Source organism: Piliocolobus tephrosceles, chromosome 15, assembly GCF_002776525.5.
Source record: "Piliocolobus tephrosceles isolate RC106 chromosome 15, ASM277652v3, whole genome shotgun sequence".
In the NCBI taxonomy this organism is placed as follows: Eukaryota; Metazoa; Chordata; class Mammalia; order Primates; family Cercopithecidae; genus Piliocolobus; species Piliocolobus tephrosceles.
The window spans coordinates 46,202,885-46,217,670 of record NC_045448.1 but is presented as its reverse complement, the minus strand read 5'-3'; the positions used below and the strand labels follow the sequence as shown (position 1 = coordinate 46,217,670).

Below are 14,786 nucleotides of genomic sequence, written 5' to 3'. Positions count from 1 at the left end.
GTGCAGGTGTGCCAGGCAGCCCCTAAGCCGCCTCCTGATTGCCCCTGCCTCCTGGTGCTCACGCCTTTATGTAACTCCCTCCCTTGGAGAGGACTGGACGTAGTGATTCTCTTCTAATGAACGGAAAACATCAAAAGTGACGAGATGTCCCACTGGCTTGTGTCTGGGGCATCTTCTCTCACTTTCTTGTCTGCGCTGAAGGAAGCCAGTCATCATGTGGAAAGGCCCATATGGCAGAGAACTGATGTCTCTGGTCAATGGCCATGTGGGCGAGCTTCTTGTAGTTGGGTTTTCAGATGAGACAATAGCCCCAGCTCTCAGCTTGACTGAAACCTCATGAAGAGTCAGATGCACCCAGCTAAGCTCCATCCGGATTTCTGACCAGAGGAAACTCTGAGAAAATAAGCATTGGTTGTTTTACACCACTACGTCCTGGGATCATTTGCTATGTAGCAATAGACTCTAACGCAGTGTGTGTGAGTATCCAGGCAGCAAAGGTACACAAAAAGCCTGAGAGGACCCATAGCACATTTTTAGAAGTCTGAGGATGAAAGTGGAAAGAGAATACAAAGAAAGCCTTTAATATTTTTAATTTAATCTAACTTCAGTCTTGCTTGGATCTTTGACAGTAAGAACAGTGAGAATGTATTTATGTATTGTGCTCCTTATAATTCTAAAAATAAAAGCTGAAGTTACAACAAGGGGCCTAACTGTTAAAAATAGTAAAGGACTGACATTTTCAGAAATGTTGAAAATTAAAAATTATTCTTCATGTTTTTAGTGTTTTTAAGTATCCAAAATACTTTTTTTATAAAACAAGGAAAGGAAGGAAGGAGGGAGACAGGCAGGCCTTTCTTTTATCTTTATGGCTCTGCACAGTCACCCCAACGTATGTGGCTAAGATCACTCCATTTTTATTATTTTTATTACTGTCCTCAGAAGGGCAGAGGGCAGTTGGGGTTAAAAGCCAAGGACCAAGCCAGGCTGATCTGCTTGCAATCCCCCAGTTAGGCAGTATCCAAACCAGGACAGCTCCTCCAAATCCTAGCCTGTGATCTCTTCAGGCCACCACCCCTGTTGACTACTTACTGGAGAGGAGGGGACACCCTGTCCCCTTGGCCCCTGGAAACAGCCACAGATCAGAGCAGTTATTAAGATGTGTGTCAGAGAGAGGCAGGAGCGAGGAAGAAGATTCTTTAGGAATCTCCAGGCCAGGCCTTCGTGGAGTATACCTTCCTCCCTGTGCCTCGTCCCCTGTCCTGGAGGACAGCAGGTGCAGAGCATTCACCCCAGATGGGGATGAGAAAAGCAGGGCTTCCGCTTCCACAGGCCCCCGCAGGCCCGACTGCAGGCTCCGTCAGGAGGTCTGCCTTTCCCATGAAGTTGCCCCTTGGTGCCCGATGACTTCAGAGCAGCTGTGCTGAGACGTGAGTGTGGGGGATGGGACGGGGGCAGGTGAGAACTGGATCTTCTCTAGAGAAGGAAATTGCAATCAAAGGGTATTGGGCATCTCTGCCTCCAGGGGGCACTGACTCCAAGCGTCAGTGGGAAAATAAAACACAGGTGGAAAAGGGCCCCAGAGAGGCCCACGGTGCCAGTGAACCCGAGAGTGGAGAAAGCAGCACCATTCCAACGAAGTGCAGCATGAAAAGGCTCCAAATGCCCAAGACTAGTGATGCTGCTCCTGGAAGCTGCGAAGCTCATTTCTGGACTGTTTAATAATGGTTGAAGGGCTCAGACGGACCCATGAATGAGTCTGGAGAGACTCAGACACGGCAGGCACTTGAGTCACAAAATGCAAGAAAGAAATGAACTATTTTGCCTGCTCACTTTGTGCCAGTGTTTTTCTGCCCTCGGTTAAGGATCTCAGTTACCCAGTGATCGTGTGAGCATCCTTCAAGGGTCTGGCCCCTCTGTGGTTGTGGGCAGGAAAAGGACAGCCCCAAAGGCTGAGTGCACCCACAGTTCCTGGTTGTATGCCCTGTGTGCACCCATTCTCTCCCGTCTTCCATTTCTTTGTCAGTAAAAGCAGACATAATTATGCTCCCTCTACCTGGCTGACAAAGGGACAGTCCCCGGAAGGGTATACACACAATGCTTGAACCTGTGTGGCTCAGACAATTTTAGACTGGAAAAAGAGTGACTAGGAAATATCACGGATCCTTCCTTGTAGACTTAAGATCTGAAGAAACCTGTTTTGCTGAAAATACTGGAATCTATTTCTGGGAATGGGAACGGGAATGGCAAAAATGCTGAATCCACAGGGCAGCAGGCCAAATAGATGATCTCCAGCCAGGACCAGGGGACCAGGGCTCCAGCCCAGGAGGCCCTGCTAGCATGGTCCAGCAAGAGAGAAAGCCTGGCTGAGTCTTCCTAAGCAGGAGAGGGTGGCATAGAGTACCTACCAGAGTCAGGAACAGGGCCAGGCTGCCCGGGCGCAAGAGCCAGCTTCATAGGGACTTGCTCAGGGATGCTTGCAGGTCACTAAGTCTTGATTTCTTTTTCTTAGTAATCATAGTAGCAGAACCAGGCTTAGACCTGGGCACAAGCAGCCCCTGCCTTGGGCCCATGCTGGCCTCTTCTGGCCATGACCCCTCTCCACAGCATAAGGAGTCTACAGGGCCAAGAAGACTTAAGGTGGAGGAAGGATCTAAAGAGGTAAGTGGAAGCAGGTGATTTTCCAGGGCCATCCAACTACTCTGTATGATACTATCATAGTAGATACCGAGCACTGTCCATTCGTCCAAACCCACAGAATGCCCAACACCATGAGTGAATCCCAAGGTAAAATACAGACTGTGAGTGACAATGATGTTTGCAGTGTCGGTTCCGTGGCTGCTCTGCTGGGGATGCTGGTGGTGGGAGGCTGTGTGTGTTGGGGGGCACATAATACGGGGACTCTGTACTTTCTGCTCAATTTTGCTGTGAACCTAAAAATGGTCTTAAAAGAAATAGTCTCTTAATTAAAGAGAGAGGAAGATGAAGAGGGAGGGAGAGAGAGAAGGAGAGGGTCACAGGAGAACAGCAGCAAGGGGAAAAAAAAGGCCAAGTAATAATATCAGAGCCACAGGAGAGTAAAAGTCTGCACATTTTGGCTGGGGAGCTTCAGGTCTGAGCCTTCGTCTTCCAGCCCTTATGTGGTCTGAGTCCCTCCGGGTTCCTTGGCTCCCATGGACAGACACCCTTGCTCCAGGCATCCTAATTCTGCCCCTTCTTTCCTTGAGCAGGGGCAAGAGCATTTCCTGCCCAATGACAGCTGAATACACTGTCCCTGCCCCTCCTTCTTCCAGGGTCATCGGGGACCCACAGCCCTAACAGTGATGTCTGGGTGTCTGGGCTGCTTTCTTAAAATATCAATATTTATGATGATGGTATCTTCATTTAGGTTCCCTAGATAGATCAATAATTAATATATTTACAACAAAACCAGACATCAGCTCATTAGGGTTCCCTCCAAAGCAGGCCCTGCTTCCCAGCAACCACACTCATCTTTCCAAAAGCACATCGCTCCTCTGCTAGACATTCGAGATTCCTGCCCCCTCCCTTCTTCGTCTTCTGCTCTCTTCATCTCACCTAAAGGATTACAGGCAGGTCCCGTTTTGTTCAGGGTCACACGCTAGAAAGAATATTCCTACAGGGAAGTGGAATGGCTCCGCCCCCGTCTCCAGGGGTGCTGGGAAGCTCACAGAATGCTGGGTGTGTCCACAGTCAGCACCTCCTCATGTCCAGTGGCTGGACTGTGTTCTGTCCCCACAATTGCTATTTCCAGCCCTCACCACCCTCTTCGTGCCTCTCACACCCCCACTTCTCCCTCCTACTTCAAAAAAGACTTCCTATTTCAGAAAATAAGGGGAATCTCCTTGCAATGCCCTCAACAGATTCAAAACTTAAATGATGACTTTGCCGACTCACCTCTTCCTGGATTTCTATCCCTGACACCCAAGATGCATCTGTGCCCATGCCTGGTGGCCAGGCTTGCCCTCCATCTGGGAAGGTGGTGTCCATCATTCTCCCCAAGGCCCGTCCACATTCCCCTCCCCTTCCCTGCTGTATCAGCCGTCAGTCCCCTCTCCCTCCTGCCCCATCCATCTCTCCTTTGCCACTGACTTTTTCCTGACTAAAACATTCTCAAAAAACATCTCCCGCTATTTTCACTTTAGCCGACAGCACTTGGGCTCCATCCCACTGTCCCACTAAGACAGCTCCTACTCATGGTGTTATCTTTGACTTTTTTCTCTTCATACTCAGTGTGCTTACCCTGGAGAATGACATTGACTTTATAGCTTTAATTGCTTAGATACTGACAAAACCCACATTTAAATGTTCAGTCTAGACCTATTCCCCAAGTTCAGTGAGAATGTCCAACAGGTGGGCAGCTTCATGTCCATTTGCCACAGGCACCTCAAGTTAAGGTGTCCCCAACTCAGGCTCTATTTCTACTGCCAACCTCGTCCTCCCTCTTGTATCCCCAACTCAGTGAATGCTCTCACTGCCCTCCCAGATGCTTCTGGTCACTACATCCAATAAATCACTCCTCCTTGATATTTTAAAGTCATTCTCCTCTTTATTCCCACTGCAGCTCTGATCTTATTTCCAATTCTCATAGTTTCTCATTGGGATCCCTTCAATGACCAATTTGTTACGTCCCAGGTTTATTTTCTTATACTTTACTTATTCTTCTAATTTTTCTACAATGGGAATTTATTAATAATACATTCCACATAAACAATAAAACACTATTTTAAAATAATATCCATGCAATATCCCTGCCTAGTAGTTCACAGTTGCCCAACTCTGCCAGCAGGCTGGACCGGCTTATAAAACTGGACACACTCCTCAGGCCACCAGAATACATTTCTACCTCCCTGTGTTATGTGCTGCTCCCTGTGCCACTTAGCATCATCATCTGAGCACACCGTTTGCAGGTGGCACGGCAGGAAACAGGAAGGAACCCAGGATGCAAGAGTCAAGGTTCAAATCCTACTTCTGCTAATAAGTTGTGTGATGTGAGCAAGTTGCTTAGTCTCTGAGCCTGTGTTTCCTCACCAGGGCCGTGGGGATAAAATCCCCTATGTCCCAAGCCAGTGACGAATCAGCAAGCTATCTTATGTGACAAGGTTCTAGCATGGCTCTTTCAGAGTAAGCACTGAGCCATGGACCATGCAAGAAAAGCCCCAATTCACAGCTGTCACTTTCTTCATGGCCTAACTCCAAAAATATTACTTTCCTTCTGCTCTGATGTATCTTTCCTTAAATTATTATGCTTTTGTAGACTCATCTTGTCTCCCAGACTGTGAGTGATCTTAAGGCGTGGGGTTTGCCCTCCTCCTTCCTCGGTGTTTCCCTCCACCCAGTCCTGGATGGTCTCTGCCCAGAGAATTCCTGCCAAATGTACAGAGTTACTAATGCAGGACTAACAAAGGCTTGTGCTCAGTTCTTGGCCAAATCTGAAATTTACTTTCTAGGCTATGAGAACAGTCAAGGGTTTTTTATAAAGCAGGGATGGGGGTAGGCAGTGGGGAAGGGGCCATGCAGGGGCTGAGGGCGGGGCAGGGAGCAACTTACCTTTACACTGCAAACCCTGCCGCAAGAGGCCCCAGAGGAGGGACCCACAGTGATCGCAGAAGGTGGGGACCTTGTAGTTGTGGATACCGAACTTGTGGGGCATGTTGACACTGAACCGCTGGGAGCCCACCTGCAGGGATGGCAAGACACAGGGTCACAACCGAGCTCCTCCGTGTCCCAGAGGGCTTGTCATCAGAACTCTTGCTGAACTTCTTTCCAAGAGAGCATGTGTCATTGTAGGTGGCAGGCCCTAGCTTGGCTCTGAAAGCTGCCCTGAGGTGAAAAGAGCCCCACCCTGCCCCGGCCTTGGCTCCTGATGCTCTTAACTCATTGTTGGCTGCTCCATTTGACTGTGCAAGACCAGGCCTGCTCCCCAACACGGTCCCCTCCAGGACTTCAGGACTTTAAGCAATCACAGTAGAGTGTCCTCAATGTGTACCTCAGGCCGGCTGCAGTGGATCATAGCTGTAATCCCAGCACTTTGGGAGGCTGAGGTAGGCGGACCACCTGAGGTCAGGAGTTCAAGATCAGCCTGGTCAACATGGTGAAGCCCCATCTCTACTAAAAATACAAAAATTAGCCGGGTGTGGTGGTGCGGCCTATAATCCCAGCTACTCGGAAGGCTGAGGCAGGAGAATTGCGTGAACCCAGGAGGCAGAGGTTGCAGTGAGCCAAGATCGTACCACTACACTCCAACCTGGGTGACAGAGCAAGACTCTGTCTCAAAAAATAAATAAATAAATAAAATAAAAAAAAATGTGCACCTTCAATACTGCTGTGTGCCTGGAAGCCTCAACTAGGCAAAAAGTCTCTAGGGAGCTCAATGGTGAACATGGGATTCTGTGCACCAGCGTGTGAACCCTGCACAATGTTGTGGAAACTGTGGATCAGTTAGGACGGACAACAATTAGGAGTGGTGAACACTAAGAATGCTCAGGTCTCAGCGCTGACCACACACCAGGCACCATTATCTTAGTTAAATCTCACCACCACCCTACAGGGCAGAGGTCCATGATTGCCCCAACTTCACAGAAGAGGAAATGAAGGCACAGCAGGATCAAGAAAGATGCCTGTAAACTGACGAGAGACAAACACGGGCTTCCATCACCATGAATCTGCATTCAGAGCCCAGGCTTTTTAACCACTATGCTGCCTCCTGCTGATTATTTAAAAGGGGTAAAGAGATGGTGGCAAGACAGAAGGGGAAGGAAGAGGAACAGAAGTCTAAGTGTATGATCGGGGGCCTGGGTCTGCCACGACCCACTCATGAGTCTCAGGCAGGTTTACTGACTTCTCAGAGCCTTGGATTTCTCAGGTGGCAAATACAGATGGCCCCCCACCCCATCCCACCCGGTGTCACAGGATGGCGGGGTCAGTGAGACTGCAGGGTTGGAAGAGGCTAGGAGCATAACACATTTCATGGAAGCAAGGGTCTGCTGGGCTACTTTTCTGGGTCATTTCTGCCCCTCCACAGTGCTACCCTCCATCTGTGTCTCTAGTGGAGCAGCTGCACCCCCAGCCCATCTCAGAATCGGCAGGAGACCATCACCCAAGACATCCATGGGCTGGGGAGGAGATCACTCTTGTACCCTGGGGATTGGGAAGTGGCTGACATGCGGCAAAGCTGGGCCTCAGCTCCCTAACTGACTCATGAGTGAAAGGCCCCCATGGGGGACTAATGAGGGGTGAAATGAGAGCTGGAAAAGGAGCGCAACTTGAACACAAGCGTGAAGATAAGTTCCCTAGCACCCAGTTCCAAGGAATGGCTGGTCCTTCCATTGGGTCAAGATTTCACTGATCCCTACTGACGTGGATGGTCTACCACTTAGGGTCTTGCCTAGGGACAAGAATGTCAGCTCTACTGAAAACAACTGTACTCACCCATCCTTAGATGCGTAGCTTAGGTGTGCCTGTTTGTGAATGTAGACTTGTTGACTCTGCCGTGGTCTCTCTCACTGCTAAGGAAGTATGAGATCACTGCGCCCACTCTATTCCTACACAAACCCTGAAGGCATGGTGGACCTATACTGAGAATACAGTCTTGGTCTCTTAGGAATCACCTCATAGGGGTATGAATGACAGACTAAGGTGAAAAAGTGGGGAAGTTGTCCCAGGTGACCAAGAAATTCAGTGTGGGGGTGGAAAGAGCTACATGATCCTCAGTTGGGACCACTTAAAACTCTAAGGTATCAGAGAACAGAGGGAGGAGGATGAAGGAACCCACACAAGAGCATGCCACAGCATCAGACCGACCGAAAGGCCAACACAAAGACGGCACGCGTGCAGGGGGACATGTCACACGTGCGTTTGCTGAGGAGGACACAGATACAACGGGGTGAGTGAGATTCACAGAGAGAACATGGAGAGGAAGAAAACGGCAGAAAGAATTGTGAGATTCAAGAAGAAAAAGGTGACACCAGTGGAGATAGAGCACTGTTTGGTTACCACACCTGGAAGTGCAGGCAGGGTGTGAGTCCACCACATGCTAAGACACACGGACATGAGACGGGGGTGGACTGGAGTGTTCATGGTGCAGAACACCCAAGACACCCATCACCAGAGCACCTTTTAATAGGAAGGAGGGCATTGAAAGCATGGTGTTTAGGGCTACACATGTTTGTGGCGATTATGTGTGTATGATGTGTGTATGCACAGGCATCAGACTAAAGGCGATTACACAAAAGAATGAACTCAAAGTTTGGTCCCTAACAGCTCAGTAACCCGGCAGAGGGCACGCCCATGACCCTGTGGGACCAGATATGCTGACACTAAAGGAGACTGGCCTCAGGAAGCACAAGATGGTGGCGGGGAGAGCCAGGACTGGCAGTCAACTCTGCCAAGCTAAGAAACCCAGAGCCTCCCTCTCTCAGTCCCTGGCAATTTGTCCCTGGTGATACATGCCAAGTTTGGGAACACACTTCATTGGAGACTTCTTCTCACTGCTTGATATGCCAGGAAAGACAGTCAGAAGAACTGGGTTGCAGATCAAGCTGGGTTCTGAACACTTTAAATCTCAACCCTTTAACGTGCATGGCATGGACTCCTATGGGACCTTTCCCTCCAAAAAGTGCAAAAGAGCTTTAGAGTCCTGCAGAGTCAGAGACTTGCAGGTGATGAGACTGAGATCCTTGAGGCAGGGATTAGTAAACTCCTCTTTGCTTCCATGGGACACAGCATAGCGCCTGTCATACAGGACATACCCAATAAATGCTCACTGGAATGTCCATAGGAAGGAAATAAGGCAGACAACAAGCAAGCCATCTCTTTCTTTCATTTCCCTGTGAAAACAACAATGGTGTACTGGGGTCATGATCCTAGAGCAGGAGGCACAGGTACTGTCTTGCAGTTTTAACCACAAGAGAGTCCCTGCAAACAACGTTGGTGCTCTGGGCTCAGATTACTCTTCACGGACATGGAAGGCTCAGTCTAAGCCTTGTCCTTTGCTGCTTTCCAGAGACAGTATGAAAGCAGAAGAAGAGAGAAGATGGGAAATGCCTGAAATGCCAGGATGCTATTTGACTGAATTATTAAGGAGCAGGCAGAAGGTCTCTATAAGTCAGTCCTGTTGGAAGTCAAATTGTGGACCAGCTGATTATAAACCTACCCAGAGCCTTTCTCTCTAACCCCCAATTATAATAGCCTATGACTACACAGAATTTATTTCCCCTAGAATTAAGAGCATGCTTTTGAAATCAAGTGTTCTGATGATATCTACATCCACATTCACAACTGTCACCTTCCTCAAAAAGGCTTTTTAATCTATCAGTGGGACTATCATTCTCCTAATTGCTCAGTTAGGAGAACCTATAGCTTCAGTGTTGCATTTTCCTGCTTCCTTACCTCTACCAAACTGGGCAATCTGATGCTAGTTTCTAAGATGAAGAGACAACATGTAGTGCAGTGGTCAAGGGCTCAAGCTTTAGAACAAACTGCCTGGGTTTGAATGTGGCTCTTAGCTGTGCGATTTGGGGCAGGTTAATTTCACTCTCTGTGCTTCTATTCTGTTGTAAAATGAAGATAATAACGTCTAACTCATTAAGCTTACTATGTGGTTAAATAATATATGTTAAAGTACTTCAATCAGGGCATGGTAAGTGCCCAGTGAATGTTGACTATTTTTATTGCTGTGGTTATTGCCACCTAAGTATTCCTTGGGCTTGTTCATTCCACACCATTCCCCCATCAGCTCATTAAACATAAGGTTCCTGCTTGTGTTTCTGTTACTGTTTATTACCTGTGAGGAGCTAGTGACACATCGGTTAGCCACTTCAGTTCTGATGAGATGATGAAATAAAAAAATTCATATTTTTCTTGTGGGCTTGAGCGTTGGGCTCACACTGCACTTGGCATAACATCCAAGGGGACAGAACTGACTTGGACCTGTGCTCATCCTGTGGATGGTGTCTCATGCCGGAAGACTGTGGACAGCTCCCTTTGTTCTTTATCAACACAGTGAAATGACAGGGTCTCAGGCAGAGAAGGTTTTCTTGGGAACCACAGAAGAGGCGGTGAAGGGAGGGACTGGCAGTGAAGAAGCCCAGAATTTCCGTGTCATACTTACCTGGTCGGGGGTCTCCTGCTTCTTTAACCCAGCACACTTGGTGATGATAAGCTCATGGCACCGCTTGTGGACCACACAGGTGCAAACTGCAAACAGCAATGACAGGAACACTGAGCGACACTCGGGGAAGGGAGTAACCCTCCCAGGATCTATTCAAGGCATGGTGGAGGGACAAGGGGAGCCAGGCCCCTTCTGCCACTGAGTCTTAATTTAATACCCTCCTGAAAGTCTTTCATGCAGCTATTTCTAAACACTGTGCTATCAGAGCCATCAGAGTTTCCTAAATGCTCCAGAGAGCAAGGTAACAGTTATATTCAAAGGACATCAGCAGTTTTCTCCAGTTCAGGGAGTACTGATCAATTTTTTCACTTCAATATGCCAAGGTCAGGGAAAAACTTCCTTCCCGCCCTCCCATGGAGCATTGCCTGTTAGAGGTGTTGTAGTGGCCTCGCACCCCACTCGGGACCATGCAGGGTGGCTGATGTGACAGGGGGAACTGCAGCAGGCGGTGCAGAGGCTCTGAGGCTTTTTTATCTGACTGTGTCCTGATATACCAAACTTTAAAATTCCCATCGACTTTAATACATCCACAAGAAGTGGCCTATATCTGTGTTGATAGTGTCATAGGGCAATGTGGGCAGTAGGTGGCTGAAGAGGTAAGTAACTGTTTGTGTGCATGTTACCCCAAAGAACAGCAACTTCCACTAGACACTACCCCACGGGTGAGACCCAGCAGTGCTGGGTGAGGAGATAGAAAAACCTCTCTGCTCTAACCTCAGCAAAACCACCACATGACCACGCCACATTTCCACCTTCCAATTTTGTACAGCTTAACCTTGCATTTGTAGTCAGTTAACTGGAAAGGAATAATCTTAGTGCCTTCAAGTGAACTTTAAATTTTTAAGGGCTAATGATCATACAGCTGAGACCAAAAAAAAGGGATTCGACAAGGACCTTTCAGTGATACCAAGTACAACGGGCAGGTGAGGAAGCTTCTTTAGGGAGGGAGAGAGGGAGAGAGCTGGCAGAATACACAGACCCAGTTTAGGACAAAGTGGGACTTTCAAAGAGCCTCCAACTGAAGCAGTATGTCTCTTTCAGAAAGATGAAAGTGCCACCTGCTCCAGCTGGGACACAAAGGCTGGGTGGATCGGGGACCTGCTGAGACCACAAGGACACCTGGAGACGGGTGGCACCTGCAAGATACCTCCCATATATATTCCCATATATGCAGAAGTAATGGCTAAGTGGGAACAAAGAAAGCAGAGTCCTGCCTCTTGGGGAGGAAGTATAAGCATGCAAGCTGTGGAGAGCCTCCAAATGTCATCAGACCCAGCACCTGTCTCCTATGGGTGCCAGTGATCTGGATCTAACCATGGGCCTCTGAAGATTTAGTTCATAAATGCCTCTTACCTTGACACTGGTATCCCTGCTTTCCTATGACACCCCTGAAAAGAAGAATAAATTTTTTTTTAAGTGAAATCTTACCAGGTCAAAAAACAAACAGAAAAACCACCCAATTCAGGCCACCACCCACATTGCACCAAATATGTGGAGTATGCAGAATATTGTAATTTCTCTCCCACTTGCAAGGTGCCTTAAATGTCTCTTTCCAGAAGGCCACAGAGGGCAGCCCCAGTGCTTGTGGACGGTGCAAGGTTTGGTCAGCATCAGAGCTTGATTTCGTGCACAGAGAGCCATTCTTGTGCGGTCAGCAATGTTCTAGAAAGCCACAAACGACCCTGCTTGCTCCTGGTAGGCACTGAGCAGTCAAGCATACCTTTCCTCATGGACAGAATGGACATTCCTCTTCTCCCAGCACCAGGACATGCTCTGTGGGCCCTCTAACTGTGGAAGAGTGCTGCAGCTGGCTCGTAGATTTCCCTGGGCAGTCCAAAGACCACCAATGATTCTAAGCCAATCTGTGCCCCGAACTGGGGGTTCAAGAGGTTGTCTAGGTGAAGGCCAACATTAGAGGTTCCTTCCATGGCCAGAGTGGTATTCCCAGGGCAAGACATAAAGTCAGCATGGACACAGAACAATCATGCAAACCTGGCCTTACCCCTGTCCTTAGTATACTAACTACAGCTGGTCAGGGAGCTCCCTGCAGTTCCCAGCCCAGTGGAAGCCAGAAGTTATTCGGGTTCCACCCCAGGGAACCTAGAGCTCAGTGGCCTTCACCCATGGGCTTAGAGGAGACCTGAATCTGTAAGACCAACCACTCAGTTCGTGACCAAATATAGCAAGTAAAGGTCAGACAGCTGGGTCTGCCCTGGTAATTGGAAGTATCTGTGGCTGGAATGGGGCATTAATTCTGCCTCAGTTGGGCTGGGCTTGCTCTGAGCTGTATCATCTCAGATGTCTACGCCAACCTGGATGATTGACTTTGTGACATCGCAAGGATAAGACAAGTGACTCCTGGACACGTGGAATCCAAGGGGTCCTCAGAGCCCAGTGCAGATGTCCCTGGCTGGGTTCACACTGCCTCACTCGCCCTCCCTGGCTGGATCCAAGGGTTCATGAAGGCAACCTCTACCTCAGCTTCAAAGAGCTCAGACAGCTTGCCGGAAAGGCTGCTGCGGTGTCAGGAAAAGTATAAACGTTAAAAGTCAGACTGCTAGGGGTAGAATCATACTTCTGACACTTCCTAGCTGGAGGACATCAGGCTAGCCCTATTTTCATTTCTGAGCCTTGGTATTGTTAGTGGAATGGAGCTGGTCTTGGATCATCTTTATCCCAGCCCCTCTCCTCCTTCCAGATTTTTTTATTTATTTATTTTTAATTTTTTTAAGACAGAGTCTCACTCTGTCACCCAGTCTGGAGTGTAGTGGAGTGATCTCAGTTTACTGCAACCTCCACCTCCCGGGTTAAAGCAATTCTCATGCTTCAGCCTCCCAAGTAGCTGGGATTACAGGCACGTGCCACCATGCCCAGCTAATTTTTGTATTTTTAGTAGACACAGGGTTTCACCATGTTGACCAGAATGGTCTCAAATTCCTGACCACAAGCAGTCTGCCTGCCTCGGCCTCCCAAAGTGCTGGGATTATAGACATGAGCCACGGCGTTCGCACCCAGCCTCCTTCCCGATTTTCTAACACATCCTAGACATCAGATAATTTCACTTGTAAATAATTCAGTGGATTATTATTCAGTGGAATCCTCACCTTGGATTCCTGAGGTATGTCTCTAAAAGATAAGGATCCTTTTTAAAAACACACAATCAGCTGTGTACAATGACTCACATCTATAAACCCAGCACTTTGGGAGGCAGAGGCGGGTGGATCACTTGAGGCCAGGAGTTCTAGATCAGCCTGGCCAACATGGCGAAACCCCATCTCTACTAAAAACACAAAAATTAGCCAGGCATGGTGGTGTGCTCCTGTAATCCCAGCTACGTGGGAAGCTAAGGCATGAGAATCACTTGAACCTGGGAGACAGAGGTTGCAGTGAGTGGAGATCATGTCACTGCACTCCAGCCTGGTCAACAGAGTGAGACTCTGTCTCAAAACAAGACACACATACACACACACACACACACACAAGCAGAGTCACAATATCCTTGTTGGTTATAAAATCTTAACTCCTTTGATAAGATAAAATTCTAGGTATAAAGTTGCCAGAAACCATCACTTCTTTCCATGTATTTCCCCCCATGTACTAAACACACACACAGCCCTCCAGAATAGTCCCCTGCATTCACATAAGGAAGAAACCAGGCACGCCAGCATTCTTTAAACGAGATGCATAGTCTCCCCTACCCCATCCCCGACTTCTTGCCACAGAGATGTTGTAACTAAAGGTTCCCGAGAGAGGCTTACCAGATGAAGTCTCTGCAGTGGGAGCAGTAGGTGGGCTGCCGAAGATAGGTGGCCATGAACTTGTGGCCGTTGACCTGATGGACCCTGCGCCTGACGGCCCCCTGCCGCTTCCTCGGCCGCATGCGTTCCCTGAACACGCGCTCTTCATTGTCTTTAGGGGCTGGGGAAGGACAAGAGCAGGGAAGAAAACAGAGTTTGTGTTAGTGCACCTTCCAAATGAGCTCCCTCCAGAGAGTTACTCCATTCCTGGAAGAGTGGAGCTGGGGTGAGTGGGAGGTAGCCTTTGTGTGCGGAGGGACTCGGGGGTCTGAGGAGTCTCACTGAGCAGCTGGAGTGAGCCAGCACACGCAGGGTGGAAAGGCCCAGAGTGTGCCTGTTCCTGCTCAGATTCCATCCAATCCAAATTCTGCTCCAGGCTGGCTGCCCCTTTCCTCCCTACACAGGCTGCAGCTGGTTTCAAGGGCTTGGGGGTCAAAAGGCTCAAGGTTCGCATCTTAGCGCAACTCCTGAGCAGTGTGACCTTGGATAGGTGGTGTTTCCTCCCCCTGAGCATCTGAGCACATCTCCCTCTGTAAATGACGATGGCAGTGCCAGCTACACGGGTGGCTGAGAGGATGCAATGAGATGAATCTCCACACCCTGAACTGCCTAGCTCAAGAAGTAGCTGCCTAATAAATTTGACTTCTTCCTTCTCTCTCTGACCTAGACTAAGCCAACCGAGAGCATTTTCCCAGAGGTCAAAAGGAGAGGGAAATACGACACAGTGAAAGCAGTTTCCCAAAGGCTCAAGACCATCAGCATGGACTGTAAGATCCCACTGGGATCAAAAAGGTCTTCCCTAT

General features: G+C 48.7%; 1 protein-coding gene across 2 annotated transcripts in view; it reads right to left on the bottom strand.

Annotated features, from left to right (window-relative positions):
- Window positions 1–14,786, bottom strand: part of PRKCE (protein kinase C epsilon) — a 526,340-nt gene that overhangs the window by 186,091 nt on the left and 325,463 nt on the right. For both annotated transcript variants that reach the window (XM_026456102.2, XM_023223844.2), the window contains 4 exons: window positions 13,945–14,104; window positions 11,540–11,574; window positions 10,127–10,212; window positions 5,566–5,695 (listed from right to left, as the gene is read on the bottom strand). In XM_026456102.2, the coding sequence (XP_026311887.1) occupies window positions 5,566–5,695; window positions 10,127–10,212; window positions 11,540–11,574; window positions 13,945–14,104 (411 nt within the window). The remainder of the gene's footprint in view (window positions 1–5,565; window positions 5,696–10,126; window positions 10,213–11,539; window positions 11,575–13,944; window positions 14,105–14,786) is intronic.